Below are 19,942 nucleotides of genomic sequence, written 5' to 3' on the forward strand. Positions count from 1 at the left end.
CAGATAACTAGAACTGCTTCAGACCAAGAATATATTTTTGGTGTTTTGGTTCTCAGTATCAGCATTAGTGTCTATTGTTTGTATCTGACAACTTACTGAATACTGAAAATACATATTTGCCCATTTTCTTTTAACGTTGACAGTGCTAAGTAATATGAGCGGAATCCAAATTCATTTGAAATGTGGCTTATCTGTGGGGTTTCTAGCTTTTGTCCGAGGAAGATAACTTTGTTTTGCCTTTTCTCTTAAAATAGATTTGGTTCTTCAAAATCTGTTTTTCCTCCTCTGTGAGAAACATAAGTGGTGGTGACCAGATCTTTTCCTAAGCAATGCTTTTTTTGAAATAAAAATTTCATTACATTGATTTAACTATGAAATAACCAATTTGAAAACTACCAGCGGTTTCTTGAAGATACTGAGTTGTGAAATTGGAAATGTACAATGCAAAACAAAAGTTTTATGTTGCAAAGAGGTCTAGAAAATGAAAGCGTAATGTGTCAGCCTTTAGCTGAGAGGTTTAGCTAACTGGGAAGTAGTTGTCTTCCTTACACGGGTATTTAATTACTGTTAAGGAAAGGGGCTCATGTTACGTAGCCCTGTGCCAATTGTTGGGTCCTTTGTAGACTTGAAAGATATATTTGTACATCAGTTTTTACCACTGATCTCAAACCATGGTTGCTAAAGTAGTTTTCTCCTTGGTATTTTCTTATTCTCCTTTCTCTATGATTGAGATCTTCATACGTTAGTCAGACTGCACCATAGCTTTCCTGTGTTACTCCCCTTTTCAAAACTTTCAGGAATTCCTCTTGCCCATAATAAATCCAAACTCCTTGAGAAAGTTGAACTCAGTGTGTGCTTCTGTTGTTGTTATCCTTTTGATCTAGTTAGGTTGATTCACTTAACAGATACTTATCGAGTGCCCACTTACTGCCAGGTAATGTGCTAGATACTGGGGGATCAGCAGTGAGGAGTGAGGCTTATGAAGAGTCTGCTCCCGTGGACTGCTCCATTTACTAGCGGGGCGAGAGGCTACATCAGTGAACGTAGGAATAGAGTAATTTAAACACTTAAGAGATTCTGAGTTTTGGAAATAAGGCAGGCATCTGTTTGTTTCAGTAAATAATAATTATTATAAATCATCGTAGTGTTTTAATAATATTTGGTTAAATCAATTGATACTAATTTAACATTAAATTATAAATATGTTATTTATAATAATTATTATTATATTTCTTTAAAGCTAGGGTCTCTCTGTGGTGTCTAGGGTGGCCTAAAACTTCTAAGCTCAAGCGATCCTCCTGTCTCACTCAGCTTCCTGAGTAGCTGAGACCACAGGCGCCTGCCACTGCACCTGGTTTCAGTTAATTCCTTTAATCACTATCTTTGTCTCTTACAGGCTAGACAGCCTGGATTTGAACATGAGTTCAACTATGAATTCACTGACTGTCTCTGTGACTGTAGGCAAATTGCTTATCCTTTCCATTTCTCAATTTTACTATAATGAGGATTAAATTAATAGAAAATAACTCATAGGGTTCTTGTAAAGATTAAATGAGTTAAACTCACAAGTACTTAAAAGAGTACTCGATATATAGTTGACTCAATAAAAAGAAGCCATTTAAAATTTTTTCCAGTTAAAATAGTCCCTCAAGGGAAAGTATATAAAGATAGAATATGGAGGCCGGGCGCGGTGGCTCACGCCTGTCATCCTAGCACTCTAGGAGGCCGAGGCGGGCGGGTTGCTTGAGGTCAGGAGTTCGAAACCAGCCTGAGCAAGAGCAAGACCCAGTCTCTTCTATAAATAGAAAGAAATTCATTGGCCAACTAATATATATAGAAAAAATGAACCCGACATGGTGGTGCATGCCTATAGTCCCAGCTACTCGGGAGGCTGAGGCAGGAGGATCGCTTGAGCCCAGGAGTTGGAGGTTGCTGTGAGCTAGGATGATGCCACGGCACTCACTCTAGCCTGGGCAACTAAGTGAGACTCTGTCTCAAAAACAAACAACAAAAAAAGATAGAATATGGAAATATGCCTAGCACTGAATCATATGTAAGCCCTGTATTCAGTAATCCAATAAAAAATGTATCTTTATTGTATTAAATTGAAGAAAAAAATACATCTAGGGTCATCTAAATCCAGTTTATTCTACCTTCTGCTCCTTTTTTATGAAGTGTGTTAAGTATACATTAGTATCTTACCCAGTTAGTTCACAGTGAACAGACTGGACTTTCTGACAATTTTAATTCATCTCATATGTTAAAGTAAAAATTGGCAAAGTGTACTGATGAAATTAAGTGCAAGTTTAGCGATTTCTCCATTTTCCCTTCTTCCTTAGAACATAATCAATTAAATTTACTTTGAAAAAGTCTTCTGAGTCTGCATTTGTATGAGTGGCTCTCTTACATATCTCAGCGATTCTGTGTTCCTACTGCCAGCGTGTGTCACTGAGACAGTCTCTCCCTTCTGTTTCCCTCACGCCAGTCTCTTTGGCCTTTTATAGTCTGTCATACACGCTACCACTAGATTAATAGTCCTGGAATAATCTGTTCATCATCTACTTTGCCCACGAAACTACATTTGCTCCCTCTTGCCCAAAGAGTCAAATATAGCCATTAGCTTACCCTCCTTCACAGGTAGGCGTCTATATTTTTTTTGTCACTACTGCTTGATATTAGAATTGCTTATCAGTTATGCTCTTCTAGATTGTTAAGTCAGTGTTATTACCGTTCTTTGACTTGATCTGTACGTTCAGGCCCATTTCTGTAGCCACTGCTTCTATTCTCTCTGCGTCCCCAGTTGCTCCCACTTCCTGGATTAAGTATGTTTTCCAGGGAAGTTTAGCTCAAATTTTACCTCTTCCATGAATCTTTTTGATCAGTTGATGACGGATCTCTCCCTAAAATATATAGGTTGACTTCTACATTTCTGTATTAATGATATAAGGGTTTATGTGTATACCAGTAAAACATTACTAATTTTAAAATTCACCCCCTAGAGTGTATAATATAAAGTTATGTGCTCAGTAAATGACTATTTCCTTGCTAGGTTTTAAGAAAGAACCTTCTTTATATGCGATCTCCCACCCTCCCACCTCATTTAATGGCTTTCCCTTTGGTTTTATTATAGAGGCTGCAAGTCGGGCCATAGTCCAGTTCCTGGAGATCAATCAGAGTGAAGAAGCCAGTAGAGGCTGGATGCTTCTGACGACAATTAATTTGTTAGCATCCTCTGGTCAGGTAACCCTCTTTTTTTGCATCCTCTTGGGATTTTGTTATTAAATTTATCATCATATCCAAATGAGATTGTGATAATCATTTGTGTTCTTCTTACTCGTCTAAAACATTATTTCATGCTTCTTGCAACATCTCTGTGAGGAGCTTGATTTTTTTTTTTATGCCCTTTTTTTTTTTTTTTTTTTTTTTTTTTGAGACAGAGTCTCACTCTATTGCCCGGACTAGATTCTGTGGCATCAGCCTCGCTCACAGCAACCTCAAACTCCTGGGCTTAAGCGATCCTCCTGCCTCAGCCTCCCGAGTAGCTGGGACTACAGGCATGCGCCACCATGCCCGGCTAGTTTTTTTCTATATATTTTTAGTTGGCCAGCTGATTTCTTTCTATTTTTAGTAGAGACGGGGGTCTCGCTCTTGCTCAGGCTGGTCTCGAACTCCTGACCTTGAGCGATCCTCCCGCCTTGGCCTCCTCCCAGAGTGCTTAGGATTACAGGCATGAGCCGCCATGCCCGGTGATATTTTATGCCCTTTACTTATGAGGGAATGCATGGCTTAGAGCAGTGTTTTCCATCTTTTCATGTCCTAACACACATAGGAGGTGATACTGTTTGTACAGTATCCTGGGCAAAGACATGGACCACTTATGGATGGAGACAAGTAGCCCAGGAGCTCTAGGTCCATCAGGCCCAGCCCAACGTGTTTGTAACTCATGTTAGGGAAACTCCAGCTTAGAGAAAAAAATTCTATTCATTTAAGATCACTCGGCTAATAAGGACTAAATGACATGGAAAATATTCTTACATTTTTATGGAAAATAAGGAAACACATCAGGATAATATATATTCTCTTATTTGATTTATTCTGGAGATTGCTTTTATTTTCTCTAAATCAGTTTTAAATATCCATCATGAAATATGTTTCATGTATTCATTAATAAGCCATTTGGATATCTGGTTTTTGGTCTTTGATATCTCTGCTATAAAGGAGGTTTATTCAACCTTCTAAAATCCGGAGTATAATTACCTATTGAAGTCTGTTCTAATCTCGGGCCTGTCTGTTGTCTAAATTGCAGTGGACTTTCAAACACCTCATATCATTTAATGATGGAACTTACAAAGGTGACTGTGAATAATCGTATTCTGAAACTAGTCACTAGCCCAAAGTAATGAGCACTTGGATTTTTCTCTTTGGAATGGTCTGTTTTCTTTTTCTTGTTTTGTTTTTGTTTGTATCGTTTTTTTAGTTTTTTTTTTTCTTTCCCCATTCAGGGAATTAGCGTGACTAACTTGTCCAGGTTTTCCTGGGAGTTATAGATAGTCCTACATCCCAGGAAACCACTCAGTCCTAGGCAAATGGAGACAGTTGGTCGCCTAAAGAAAGCTTCAGATGGTCGTAGACTATTGTTTTCATATATCTGTGACTATACTCAATGACTAACAAAATCACAATTCCATTTGCTGTTGATGATAGCTGTAAATAGCTGTATGTTACTATACTGAAGTTTATTTTAGAATAGCATATCTTTACATGCTATTAAAACTTTAACATTAAATTTAAATATCTACTATAATATTTAAGTATTTCAGTAATATTTTTACATTTACTCATATTTCCTGTAGAAACCTAATCACTTAAAAATTACAAGTTTAGATACCAAGTTGTACTTTAAATCTATCAATCATAAGATGAAAATGAAAAATCATGTCACTTTTCTCAATAGGAAGGGAAAGCTAGTAGTAGTAATATAAGTGGGAAAAAAAATACATTTAAGAAACAAATTGGTTCTGCAGAAGGGTGAGCTCGGTGAAAAAAATAAATAAAAAATAAAAAGCAAATTCAGTGTTACTGAGCTGCCTTTTTTGTTTGAGTACCACTTTCTGGTGGCAGCAGTGACATAGAGAGATGACTAAAACGTGGTCCTGACTCAACATGTAGATGACAGAGATGAAGCATAGAAAGATAACCCCATGACGTTCAATAATGGGGTATATGTACCACTATGAAAGTAGAAATGTGAGAGTAAACATTTCGAAGGCAAAGGTAGGATGGAAGATGAGGAATTAAGGAAAGTTTGAGACATAGCAGATATGTGAACTGAACATCTGGATGTATGGTGACATGATATGTCAAGAAATGATAAATCAGCCGGGCGCAGTGGCTCACGCCTGTAATCCTAGCTCTCTAGGAGGCCGAGGCGGGCGGATTGCTCAAGGTCAGGAGTTCAAAACCAGCCTGAGCAAGAGTGAGACCCCCGTCTCTACTATAAATAGAAAGAAATTAATTGGCCAACTGATACATATATATAAAAAAAAATTAGCCGGGCATGGTGGCGCATGCCTGTAGTCCCAGCTACTCGGGAGGCTGAGGCAGAAGGATCGCTCGAGCCCAGGAGTTTGAGGTTGCTGTGAGCTAGGCTGACGCCACGGCACTCACTCTAGCCTGGACAACAAAGCGAGACTCTGTCTCAAAAAAAAAAAAAAAAGAAATGATAAATCATAGGTGGGTAGAGAAGAGGGGTTAGTTGTATTTGAGGCAGAAAATAATACTGGGTAGGTAGAAAGGGGACAGATTTTGCAAAGGATTTTTCTTGAGGCTCTCTGCTCTCCATCACCCTGCTACTGCATTAGTTGGGGCCCTGTCTATCATACGGTGTTTTGTATTCGTTTCCTAATTATCCCTGCCTTCTGGCTCTCTATATTTAATTTATGATCTACACTACCACCAGCTGATTTTCTGAAATCTAGTTCTGTTTTATTTTTTTGTTTGTAACATATCACTGGGTCTTTGTTGCCAGCAAAATAGAAGTCAGACTAGAATGTGAGACAGTTTTTGTAGGTCATTGAACGTATATTCTTTGTGGGCCACTTGACCAGCTCTCTGCCCTAATGAAGGGCGTGTAAGTAATGAGCCTCAGTTGGCTTTGCTTGTAAAATAAGGACTATACAGTAATAGTGTCTACCTCATAAGGGTTGACTTGAGGAATAGATGAGATCATGCGCTTAGCCTTATGCCTGTTACATAACAACCGCTAATTAAAGATTAGCCATTATTATTGTGGCTTTTCAGGAGTGAGCAATTTTGAACTCTGTGTTTGCTCAAACATACCGTACCATCTGGCCTAACCTGCTGTGTAACTTCCAGGTGACCTTTCCCTTTTTATTTTAATTCCTTGTACATCTCTATTCCATTCCTGCCGGTGTTGATCGGTTGTCCCTTTTATGTTAGCCTGTGTGTGTGTGTGTGTGTGTGTGTGTGTGTGTGTGTGTGTGTACACACACTACCATTGTTAAAGCCATTAAATCATAGTTACTTATGAAACTACTAATACTAGTAAGTAGACCGTGGTCTTCTGAAGAGCAAGAATGCTTCATCTGCCAGCACACAGCCTGACATTCCTTAGGCATTGCATAAATGTTTGACGAGAAAGTAAACAATCAACAGATGATGCCAACCTGTTGCTCTCTAGCGCAGTAAAACTTTTTATTACGAGCCACATCGTGGAAGATCTTGACAAATATTATACTTCTCAACAGTGCTAAAATGTTTGCTATAAGAAGGTCCAGAATTTTTGCCTCTGGAAATGTTTGAAAATAATACAAAAGGAAGTGATGGCCTTGTCACGCGTCTTGCCAGCAGCCCCAAGAATCTGTAATAATAAAAGTGAAAATGATAGGAAAGCAGCTATTAGTTAGTGCCTAATATGTTTTGCATTTATTGTCTTATATAGCCCTCATATTATTTACCCTAAAAAAATATGTACCATTCTATCTACTTTTTTTTTTTTTTTTTTTTTTTTTGAGACAGAGTCTCGCTTTGTTGCCCAGGCTAGAGTGAGTGCCGTGGCTTCAGCCTAGCTCACAGCAACCTCAAACTCCTGGGCTCAGGCGATCCTCCTGCCTCAGCCTCCTGAGTAGCTGGGACTACAGGCATGTGCCACCATGCCCGGCTAATTTTTCTATGTATATTAGTTGGCCAATTAGTTTCTTTCTATTTATAGTAGAGACGGGGTCTCGCTCTTGCTCAGGCTGGTTTCGAACTCCTGACCTCGAGTAATCCGCCCGTCTCGGCCTCCCAGAGTGCTAGGATTACAGGCGTGAGCCACAGCGCCTGGCCTATCTACTTTTATAAGAGAGAAAAGTGAGGCCCAGGAAAATTACAAGTAGTTTGCTGAACAGTTCATGGTTATTAAGTGCTTGTTTTTCTCATTTCCAAAGTGCATATATTCTTTTAAAACATGGTGCTTTTTAATAAATAAATATCAAATTTAATAAATAACCTATTATGTAAAAAAAAAAAAACCCATTCTCAATATTTGATTAAGTCAAATTTGTCTAAAAGGGCAATGGAGTATTTTTCCGGCATGTAGTCATTTTTAAATTCTTACATGAATTTAAAAACTTACTTTGATATGTGACTTTTTGGCTTAACATTTGTGAATTATTCAGCTATACCAATTGGAGTTATGTCTGTCTCTCTATTCATTAATTTATTGGTTTATTTTCCAGAAAACCGTGGACTGCATGACAACGATGTCAGTGCCTTCCACCCTGGTTAAATGTTTATATCTGTTTTTTGACCTTCCACATGTGCCTGAGGCAGTCGGAGGTGCACAGAATGAGCTACCTCTAGCGGAACGTCGAGGACTGCTCCAGAAAGTTTTTGTACAGGTACGGAAGGTGCTATTTGTTAACACCTGTCGTCTGCATGCTCTATTTAAAATGAAATGGGTGCACTTCTTAAAAAGATGTACTTACATATTCCATTTCGTGTAGTATCTCATTCTGTTTATTTGAGGATGACGTTATATCATATAATTATCACATTTTTTTTGAATCTGCAGAAAAAATCTTGAAATACTATTTTCAGGACTCTTCAAGTGAGGCATTAGAAAGTTCCTCTGAATAGGTCCAGTTATTGGTATTACGTTGGATATGTCAGTAGCGTCTCTAAAACAAACTGAGCAAGGAAAAAACTGTTTTGAAAATTAAGATTTGGGTAATATTTCTGAATCAAGGAATTCTGTTTAGTTGCTATTTTGTATACAAGACGTCCCTAACCTATAAATATTTAAATTATAAAGACAGTTTGTTTTAGTGAGTGCTGCCAACTCTTCTACCTCCTGCCTGTAAGGTCTTCTTTCCCGCTGTTACCGCTGTTCTTATAATAGCATCGTGGGTTAACTGAGGTGTAATAGACCTTTGTTAGCTAGCCTGGGAATATAGTTATCATGTATGATATTCCTTCTTGGGAGAAAATTTTCAAAACAAACAACCTACAAGCATTTAGAATACAATGTGTCCATTCTTCTAATACAGTATGAAAAACACGTTTGGCACAAGAAGATAAATACTGTGTGATTCTACTTATGTAAATTATCTACAGTAGTCAAACAATTAGAATAGAAAGTCGAATGCTGGTTGCTAGGGACTAAAGGGAGAGAAGAAAAGGGAATTGTTCAGTGGGAATAGAATTTTTAGTTCTGCAAGATGAAAAAGTTCAGGAGCTCTGTTGCACATTATATGTGGTGTTAACACTAACATGCTGCACAGTTAAAATGGTTAAGATGGTAAATTTTGTTATGAGTTGTTTTTTTTATCACAATAAAAAGTTAACAACACGTTTAAATCTAGTTCTCTGAAGTTATATAACCCAAGATGCAGATTTTTCACCTATAAAATGAAAATGACCTTTACTTAAAGGCTTTTTTTGTGAGATTCAAATGAAATGGTAAGTGAAGCCGTGGTTCTCTGCTTAGCGCATAGTAGACATTAAAGAAAAGTGACTGACTGCTGCTCTGGTCCCCATCACCACTGAGAGAGCAGAAAGAGAACAGAAAGGATGGTGGATTGGAGCAGGTAAGGATTGGAATCGGTACAGCAGAGCAGGTGTGGAGAATGGTTGCTTGCTCACTTCATGTTACGCTGGAGTCTTTCTTGCCTCTGCTGTGCAGAGCTGCTAATGATGAAAGAACAGGAGAGAGAGGGACACCAAGGCAGTTTTAGAAAGTAGAAGAATTTAACTATCAAATGAAACACTAAATCAGCAAATCAGTTATAGAACACTTGCTCCATTATACACTTCTGTGCTTTTGTGGTCAACATGTCTTGTCTTATCTGAATTTGCAACGCAAACCCATGGCTTTTGTTTTCCCCCAAAATGATTGGGCAAGTGGCAGAAATAGGATTAGAACTCAAGTTTATCTGACTCCTGAAGACTGGGGAAAAGCAGTGAGAAAAGCAATGGGAATAAATCACATAGGAATTGAAGGTGCTTAAAGACATTGCTGATGAATGTGGTGGATTATTCTTTGCTGGTTAGAACAGCAGCCTCATTTCAATTAAAGCCCTTTTAAAGAACAAATGAATGCCTTAGGGGATAAGTGGGAGCTACAGTTTCATACTTCTAATATCTAATGACAACTGCATTTTTATACTTTTAATATCAATTCCTAAGTAAGCACAGCACAGTTTTCTTTTGAAACGTAAAAAAAAAAAAAAAAAAAATGTCCCTGTCTTTGAAAGCAGTAGGTGCTTGACTTTCAAATACTGTGGGACTCATTGTAGCGTACTGGAATCATCGAAGGTTAAACTCCTCGTTTACAGTTGTGGAAAATGGTATCCGTGAATGTGGTCCCCGGCAGGTGAGCGGCAGTGATGAGAACCTTGCTTTCCCACGTCCCAGCTCAGTGTTCCTTTTTGTGCATCACTTCCTTTGTTTTAGTTCCTCATTGCAGGCTAGATATTGTTGTCACCGTTTTGTCTAGAAAGACCATTTGAGACAAGTTTATTAAATGTTTTATGATAGATGAAATCCCTGTGTTTGTATTATTATGTGACAGATGGTTTCCTGGGCATCTAGCATTTGGCACTGCCTCACGCAGGCATCCTTTTTTGTTTTTGTTGTTGATGTGGCCAATTATTTGTTCTGCCACCCTTGGTTGGACTTTCTAACCACAAATAGAAGTGGTTAGTGTAGGGCCAGAACAGGAATGGGATATAGACGCTTGCTTCAGTTTTCTATTCTCTAAAATGACAGGCTTAAACCAGATTATTTGTAAGAACCTCTTTGCCTGTGAAGATTAGGAATGGATTATCTTAGAAGTCATCAGTCAGATTCAAGGAATCATTAAACCCAGTTTATTTTTGAGAACAGGGATTTGACTTGGAAAAAAAGCAACTTATTGCTTTTTGGGGTTTGTTTGCTATGTTAGAAATTAGAGAAGTGGCGTCTGTCCCTCTAATCACATAAGGCAGTGTCAGAACCAATAAAAGGTGTAATTGGTACATCTCTCTGAGCATATAACATTTTGTTGGAAAAGATAGACATATTACATACATTAATGGACGTTCGGAATCCAGCAGTTTTTCCAGGCATTTGGTGGGTGGGTGCCATATTTACTGATTTTGTAAATATTGTATTGTTTTTCTTAATACTTTGTTTCCCCTGATGCTTGGCAGCTGTGACTTAGAAAGCTTTTGTGTTTAAGCATATTTTTGCACTGAAGGACATAGGGAGAGGAACACTTCACTTTCTCAGACAAAGCGTATTTCAAATACCTCTTTCTATTTAGCAATTTTCTCACTGTGATGTTGAAATACCCAAATTTCATGAAGCATTGTATCCTCTTTCAGGAGGATAAAATGATGTCACAAATTAGAGTTGTTTTATTCATATTACATATTTTTAAAATATTTAGATGAGAAAAAGTTAACAAAGAGAAGAAAGCTAACTTTTCCTGACACCGAACTGGGATTAGAAGGAAGAGTCTATTGAGGGCAGAAACCACTGCTAAATTGCCCAAGCAGCAGGCTCTTAATGCTGTGAGCACTTATGTAGTGAGTATTTTGCAAATCATAGTTAAGGAATAAGCTCTCATTTCAGAATTTAAGAAGCCTTGAGTCTTCTTTGAAAGCTACTCTAGAAGGCTTTGGCAACTAGATATAATTTTTAAAAATATTTCCAAATAAAGATGATTTTTATTATTTCCTATATCCCCATTTACTTGTGTAGAAAACTGAAACAATTTGAAAAATACCTTTACTTTTAAAGATCTATTTTTACTTTCTCATCTCCCTTAAACTGTCCTTTTTAGAGAAGAAAATAACACTTTACCTGTGGCAAACTAAGAATTAAAAAAATATATTATAAAATGTTGGCCTTGAAAAGTAGTGCTGTTTTATCCTGTTTCAAGCCAAGGTATACAGAAATATGCTGAAGAGAAGATAGTAAATGTTTTTAAAAAAATAAGTTGATAGAAGTAGGGTTGGTTTATTGTCTTAAGGTAAAGTATAAATTTGGGACATCTTTTTTAATGTTGCCTAAAAGCAGTAATCATTGTGGTATTAATGGCATTGCCCAGTATTTACTGTGAACTTTTTAATAATATTCAGATCTAGTCCTTCTCTGGCTCTTGCCTTTCCCCAAACATTTATTTATTTATATATACTCTTGTGGGTTTTTTTTTTTACATGTGTTTGTTTATTTTTTATTTCAGAATATTAAGGAGGTACAAATGTTTTTGATACATGGCTTGAGTTAGGGCTATAAATGTACCCATCACCCAAATAGTGTTCACTGTAGCTGTTAGGTGGGTTTTTGCCCCTCCCCGCCTCTCCCTTACCCCCTGCTTGATTTCTGATGACCTTTACTTCCCTGTGTGTACTGTGTCCCCAAAGGGTTAGTTCAAATTTATTAAAGAGTATATGTGGTGTTTGTGTTTCCATTCTTGAGATACTTCATTTGGGAAAATGGTCTTCAGTTCCTTCCAAATTACTGCAAAAGGCATTAGTTCATCCTGAGTACAACTCAGCCATTACGTATACCACATTTTGTTAATCCACTCACGAATTGATGGGCACTTGGGTTGATGCCACATCTTTGCAGTTGTGAATTAATTGTGATGCAATAAACATTTGAGTGCTGGTGTCTTTTTGATAAAATGGCTTCTTTTCCTTTGAGTTAGTTACCCAGTAGTGGGATTGCTTGATCAAATGGTAGGTCTACTTTTAGTTCTTTGAAGAATCTCCATACTGTTTTCCATAGAGGTTATATTAATTTGCAGTCCCACCAACAGTGTATAAGCGTTCCTTTCGTTCTGCATCCACGCCAGCATCTGTTGTTTTTGGACTTTTTAATAAAAGCCATTCCAACAGGAGTAAGGTGATATCTCATTGTGGTTTTAATTTTTACTTTGGTGATGATTAGCGATGTTGAACATTTTTTCATGTTTATTGCCATTTGTCTGTCTTCATTTGAAAAGCTTCTGTTCATGTCCTTTGCCCACTTTTTATTGGAGTTGTTTTTTTCCTGCCGATTTGTTGGAGTTCGTTGTAGATTCTGGATGTTGGCCCTGTATCAGATGTGTAGATTGTGAATATTTTGTCCCTGCTTTTATTATTTTTAACCGACACGTAATAATTGTACATATTTGTGGGATGCAATGTGATGTTTTGATACATACAATGTATAATGATCAAATGAGGGTAATTAGCATATCCATCACCATAAACTTTTATCATTTGTGTTGAGAACATTGAAAATCTATTCTTTTAGCCATTTGAAAAATAAACGATACATTGTTGTTAACAGTCACTGTATATCGCTATAGAAGACTAGGACTTATTCCTTCTGTCTGGATGTTCTGTATCCGTTCACCAACTTTTGGCTCTCTCCCTTCCTCCCTATGTCTGTCAACCACCACTCTACCCTCTACTTATATGAGATCAACTTTTTTAGCTTCCACATATGAGTGAGAACATTTGGTATTTATATTTCTGTGTCAGGATTATTTCACTTAACATAATGTTTTCCAAGCTCATCCGTGTTGCCTCAAATGACAGAATTTCGTTCTTTTATATGGCTAAATAGTATTAAATTGTGTGTGTGTGTGTGTATGTATATATATATATACACACATACACACATACACACATACCACATTTCCTTTTCCATTCATCTGTTGATGGACACTTAAGTTGATTCCAAATTTTGGCTGTTGTGACTAGCACTGCAATAAATATGGGAATGCAGCAAGCTCTTCGACATACTGATTTTTTTTTCCCCTTTGGGTAAATACCCAGTAGTGGGATTGTTGGATCATACGGTAGTTCTGTTTTTTTTAGTCTTCTGAAGAACCTCCATACTGTTTTCCGTAATTGCTGTACCAATTTACATTCCCACCAACAGTATATAAGAATTCCCCTTTTTACCATATATTCACCAGCATTCATTATTTTTAACTGAGGTGAGACGATGTCTTAATTGTGGTTTTGATTTGCGTTTCCCTAATACTTGGTGGTGTGATGCATTTTTTTTCATATACCTGTTAGGTATTTGTATGTCTTCTTTTGAGACATAATCTGTTGAGCTTATCTGCCCGTTTCTAAATCAGATTGTTTGACTTTTTGCTTGTTTGTACGTTCTCGTTTTGTTTTCTTAGATCTTAGTGAAATTGTGCAGTTTTGTTTCTCCGGCGGAGGAACTGGCCCAAAAAGATGATCTCCAGCTTTTATTCAGTGCAATAACCTCTTGGTGCCCTCCCTATAACCTGCCTTGGAGAAAGAGTGCTGGAGAAGTCCTTATGACCATCTCCCGTCATGGTCTCAGTGTCAATGTAGTGAAGTATATTCACGGTGAGTATCTCTTTATATATTCATTTTAAGTGTTCTATATTTCTTCCACTCTTTCTTCCTTTTGATGACATTTATTTCTCTCTTACCGGTTTTCCCAAAGATTGTTCTTTAAAATTAGAACATAGATTTGCCAGGAGGAGAAATTATTTGCGGGGTAATTTAAATGGAAGGAATTCTCGGGTTTTTGAACAATGGTTATTTACAATTATTTACACGTAATTTCATTATTCCGTACATGTTTGGCTGTAATGTAAGTTCTGTGTTATAGTCTATTCTTCTTTCTTCTTTTAATGAAAAAAAAAAAAAAAGGAGTTTTATGAAATGCTCTAGTTACCAGACTTTCTGAAGATAAATGCATAAGTAGCCAGGTAATAATCTGTCAGATGCAGCATAGGTGGAATTAGGTTCTTTATTGGCAGTAAGGAGAAATTGTGTCTATTTAATTTATACATAATATTCAACTTTCCAAATAGTCTACTTATTTAATGTACAGATGGTCCTCAACTTACGATAGAGTTATGTCCTGACAAGCCCATCATTAAGTTGAAAATAATGATAATGATAAGTCAAAAATGCATTTAGTACACCTAACCTTAGCCTTGAATGTGCTGAGAACACTTCAGGTAGCCTACAGTTGGGCAAAATCATTTAACACAAAGCCTACTTCACAATACAGTGCTGAATATTTCATGTAATTTATTGATTATTATTCTGAAAGTGAAAAACAGAATGTTTAGGTACTTGAAGTACAGTTTCTACTGAATACTTGCTGATATTGCACCCTAATAAAGTTGAAAAATCTTAAGTGGAACCATTGTTAAGTCAGACCACGTGTATATTATTCTCCTGAAACGTATTCACAATAATTAATGCAACTATTTTTTTTTGTTTATTTACACTTATTAAATGATGTATATGAAACTTAGCAACTGAGACAGTCATTAAATGTTTCCTTCCTTCCATTCCTATGTTAAATCCTGGCTTTTATGTGACATTGGCTTTCTTTATATAAATATATTTTACTAAACATATTTTTTGAAATGCCACAAATTCTCAAAGTCAGTGATAGGATATATCTGTGTTTTAAACTAGTAATATATTGTACAAATATAATTTCTAAAATTTTATTTCCTGAAGCATTTCTGCATTTCATTGGTCTATATTCTAATTTAAAGTTTTAATTAATTATTGGATTTTTCTTCTTAAACTTAAAAGATAGTTTTTTGTTTTTCTTCATGCTGTTACTAAATCAATATAAAAGAACAAAAATATCACTTGGCAGTGGCCAGTTATTTTGTTTAATGATAAAACATCAAAACATGATATGAAAAATTGCATGTACTTATACGTCAGCTATTTTTCAGTGCTTTTCTATATTATTTTTTTTTACTATTTAGAGGTAGTACAGTACTTTCTCAATGAGTTTGACTTATATTTACTTTTCAAATGTGTAACATTTATCTCAGCATTTTAGAGATACATTAAAATTTGATGTTTCATTAAACATCAATTAAGAATGAAGAAAATTTACTTGAGCAATTGACATAAATATACCTGTTTCCTTACTGTTTTATTCTTGCAGAGAAAGAATGTTTATCTACCTGTGTTCAGAATATGCAGCAGTCAGATGACCTGTCTCCTCTAGAAATTGTCGAAATGTTTGCTGGGCTTTCTTGTTTCCTCAAAGATTCCAGTGATGTTTCTCAAACACTTTTGGATGATTTTCGGATATGGCAAGGATATAATTTTCTCTGTGATCTCTTGCTTAGGTAAAACCCCACAACTTAAGAATAAATTTCAAAGTCTGCTCAGTCTTTTACATCAAACGAAACGACGTGATTTGGGGTTATAGGGAAAAGGAATCAGTGAAACATTTATTTAACGTATACTTGGGTCACCTCTGGGCTTTACTCTCTTTTTTTCTATTCTTTTTCTGCCAACAGGATAGAAAAAGTTGATTTTGAGGTAAATTGGCAAACGTGAGCCAAAAGCATGGTGGAGTCAGAGGTTAGATATCCATGCTCTGCTTTAAGAGCAGAGGGAGGAGAGTGTAGATGAACCAATTAATATCTTCCAAACGTTTAAACTCTTCTTGATTAATAATAATATTGGTTATCCTTATTTTTTAGTACTTCTAGTAGTTTTTATTAATGTAGTTAATAACAAGAATAATTATGTAGATTAAATGAAACCTTACAAATGTGTGTATAAAACACATTAGTCCAAAATGTTTCACTAGTCCCTTTTTTTTTTTATTCCAAATGGTACATGTATATACTCAGAAAGTGGCTGATTATAAATATTATTAGGAAAAAGGTACACATTCCTCTTCTAGCTATTCCTGGGCCATCAGTTATTTTTTAGTCATTTTATTGTAAACCAGGACTCTCTTGTAAACTTCTATTTTTCTTTTTTTTTTCTTTTTCTTTTTTTCTTTTTTTTTTTTTTAAATAGGGTATTGCTATATTGCCCAGGCTGGCCTAGAACTCCTGGGCTCAAGCAATTCTCGCCCCCTCAGCCACCCAAGTACCTGGGACTATGGGCACGTACCGCTGCAGCACCTGGCTTTAAACTTCTTCTTATCAGTTTAACCTAGTTGCTGTTAGTTAATAGTAGGCAACCTCCCAAAGAATATAATTTTGCATATATATTCTCATTTGTGAAGTTGCTGAAATAACCACTTCACACTATTCAACACAGAGAGCTATTAATTGGTGCAATCCTTTGTGTACAGGTTGACTAGATATTAAGACCCTCAAAAACATAACTCTGACAGTAATTTCATTATTGGTTATTGATCCTAAAGATATAATTGTAAATGTAGACAAAATTTTATGTATAGTAGTGCTCTTGTATTCTGTGGCTGTTCCACCTTCTCCTCCCGAAATCTGCGGTTGGCTCTGCGTGACCATTAAAAACGTATCTATGGATAGATAGCTTATACTAATGTGCAGAGGCATAATGATGACATAAATCATACTAGTAAGTTAAAAAGGTTAAAAAATTCCGTGTGTGATATCAGAATAAATATTGTAAAAACTGAACTTTTCACATTAAAAAAGACATGTTGAAGAAATATAATGTTAAAAGTGATTATGAGGCTAACTATAATTTTTCTCCTTTCCTACTTTTGTACATCCTCCAAGTTAATAAGAATAATTTCTTGATAAGAAATAATTTGATAAGAATAATTTCTTCTAAGGGAAAAAAACCCAGTAAATTTTGTTCTTTACAAAAGATATTTGTTGCACCCCATTTTTTGTTCTCAGTAGGGCCATGGTCAGAAGCCCATTCCCTGATGACTCCTGTGTCCTTTCAAAACTTCTTGAAGTACTTTATACATTTATTTACTGCGTATACAATCGAAACATACTTTTGGTATTAAATTTGAGAATGCCACAGAAGAGAAAAATTATTTCCTAAATCATGCTTTTTCTAGATTGGAACAAGCAAAAGAGGCAGAATCCAAAGATGCCTTGAAAGATCTGGTTAATCTGATAACTTCTCTAACAACGTACGGTGTCAACGAACTAAAACCAGCTGGTATTACTACAGGGGTACCCTTTTTATTGCCTGGATTTGCAGTACCTCAGCCTGCAGGCAAAGGTGAGTCTTTTTTCCCCACCCCCATTATGTGAATGTGCAGTTACTCTCTCTGTCTCTCTTCTTTTAAAATAGTTCTGGTGGTATTTTCGGACCGTGGGTAACTAAAGCTGCAGAAAGTGAAACTATGGTTGAGGGGGAATATCGTGATACTTCTGAGATTCATCCATGTTACTGAATATATCAGATGTTTGATCCTTTTTAATGCTTAGCAGTAGTTCATTGTTGAGATACTCCACAATGTGTGTATGCATTCACCAGTTCATGGGCATTCATTGGACCATCAGGATTAAAGCTATAGTGGATGTCCACATAAAGCAAGTCTTTGTGTGGACATACGCTTTCATTCCTTTTAGATAAATTCCAAGCCAGGGGAATTGCTAGATCATATGGTAAAAGTGTGTTTAACTTTATGAGAAGCTACCAGACTCTCTTCCTACGTGGCTGTCCCTTTCTGCGTTCACAGCAGCAGTGTATGAAAGTCCCAGTCACTTTATGTCCTCAAAACACTTGGTTGTCTTTTAAATTCTAGACATTCTAGAGTGTGTAGTAGTATCTGATTATTTCTTACTTTCATTTTTGTGAAAGGCTTTTTGAAGCTTAGCATTTTTTCATGTGATTAGTCACCATCTGTATCTCTGCGTTGGCTCAGATCTCTGTGCCCGTAGTTTGATAGGGGTTGTTGGTTTTATTGGAGATGCACAAGTTCTTTAGACATTCTGCTTAAGTCCTTTATCCGTCCTTCATCCCTTAATATACATTTTATAAGTATGTTCTCCAAGTCCTAACTTGCCTTTTCTTCTCTTAACAGTATCTTTTGAAGAACGGAAGTTTTAATTTTGATGAGGTCCAGTTTTTCATTTAAAAAATATTTTGTGGTGTTTTTTTCTCCTACTGAAGAAATCTTTACTTAATCCCAATCCACAAGAATCTTTTCCAGTGTTTTCTTCTTCTAGTATTTTCTTTCTTCAATGTTTCCTATTTTAACAGCTTACATTAAGGTCTATGATACATTTTTTTTTTTTTCTTTTGAGACAGAGTCTCGCTTGTTGCCCAGGCTATAGTGAGTGCCGTGGCGTCAGCCTCGCTCACAGCAACCTCAAACTCCTGAGCTCAAGTAATCCTTCTGCCTCAGCCTCCTCCTGAGTAGCTGGGACTACAGGCATGCGCCACCATGCCTGGCTAATTTTTTTTATATATATATATGTTGGCCAATTAATTTCTTTTGTATTTATAGAAGAGACGGGGTCTCGCTCTTGCTCAGGCTGGTTTCGAACTCCTGACCTCGAGCAATCTGCCTGCCTCGGCCTCCCAGAGTGCTAGGATTACAGGCGTGAGCCACCGTGCCCAGCCTTCTATGATACATTTTAAGTTCATTGTTTTTTTTTTTTTTTTTGAGACAGAGTCTCACTTGTTGCCCAGGCTAGAGTGAGTGCCATGGCGTCAGCTTAGCTCACAGCAACCTCAAACTCCTGGGCTCAAGCGATCCTCCTGCCTCAGCCTCCCGAGTGGCTGGGACTACAGGCATGCGCCACCATGCCCGGCTAATTTTTTCTATATATATTAGTTGGCCAATTAATTTCTTTCTATTTATAGTAGAGACGAGGTCTCGCTCTTGCTCAGGCTGGTTTCGAACTCCTGACCTTGAGCAATCCGCCCGTCTCGGCCTCCCAGAGAGCTAGGATTACAGGCGTAAGCCACCGCGCCCGGCCTAAGTTCATTGTTATATGGGGTAGGAAGTAAGGGTTTATTTATTTTTTTTCCATATGGATATCAGAATATGCCAGGACCCTTTTTTGAAAAGACCATATATGACCATTTATCTGGATTCTTTCTCAATTCTGTTTAATTAATATATGTGTCTTTATTACTCTAGCATTATAGTAAGTTTTAAAATCTGGTCATTTATAAAGTTTTCTAATTCTGTTCTTCCTTTTAAAAATCATTTTAGCTATTCTAGACCTTTGAATATCTATGTAAATTTAATCATGTGAATTATCGGAAAAGAAAAGCCTATTGAGATGTTATCTTTTAAGGACATCTTTACTTTTTATTTTCTGTAGGTAACCAACTTAGCTAGACACTGGAAATAAAGATAAATTTTTGATATTTGCCATACATGGAATAAATTTTGTATTATAAAACAAAATTGAAATCATATATAAGCTGAAGATTTTTAAAAATCTTCACATATTTTAGAAGTGTACAAGCAAGGATTTCTGAACAATCTCTCTGAACTTTTAATATTTTTTGTAGTTCTATGTTTACCCTTTTTCTAAAATCCAGCTTATTCTATAAGGTTCTGTATTTATTTTTTGGTCACTCTTGCAAATGCTATTCACTCCTAATAGTTGTTTAACTGGCTGTCAATCCTTACAGGCAAACTACTCGTTTTTGTACATCTTAATATAATACAACCTTCTATGTTAATTTCTTTATAATTCTTATCACTAATTTGTCTCACAAGAGCCATG

General features: G+C 36.5%; 1 protein-coding gene across 10 annotated transcripts in view; it reads left to right on the forward strand.

Moving 5' to 3' along the window:
- The window catches only part of WDFY3 (WD repeat and FYVE domain containing 3), a 269,179-nt gene that overhangs the window by 112,845 nt on the left and 136,392 nt on the right, over positions 1-19,942 (forward strand). For all 10 annotated transcript variants that reach the window (XM_075998724.1, XM_075998728.1, XM_075998723.1 and 7 more), the window contains 5 exons: positions 3,131-3,240; positions 7,740-7,901; positions 13,673-13,865; positions 15,448-15,634; positions 17,305-17,471. In XM_075998724.1, coding sequence (XP_075854839.1) covers positions 3,131-3,240; positions 7,740-7,901; positions 13,673-13,865; positions 15,448-15,634; positions 17,305-17,471 — 819 coding nt within the window. The remainder of the gene's footprint in view (positions 1-3,130; positions 3,241-7,739; positions 7,902-13,672; positions 13,866-15,447; positions 15,635-17,304; positions 17,472-19,942) is intronic.

The sequence above is a fragment of the Microcebus murinus genome, chromosome 29, assembly GCF_040939455.1.
Source record: "Microcebus murinus isolate Inina chromosome 29, M.murinus_Inina_mat1.0, whole genome shotgun sequence".
NCBI classification, from domain to species: domain Eukaryota; kingdom Metazoa; phylum Chordata; class Mammalia; order Primates; family Cheirogaleidae; genus Microcebus; species Microcebus murinus.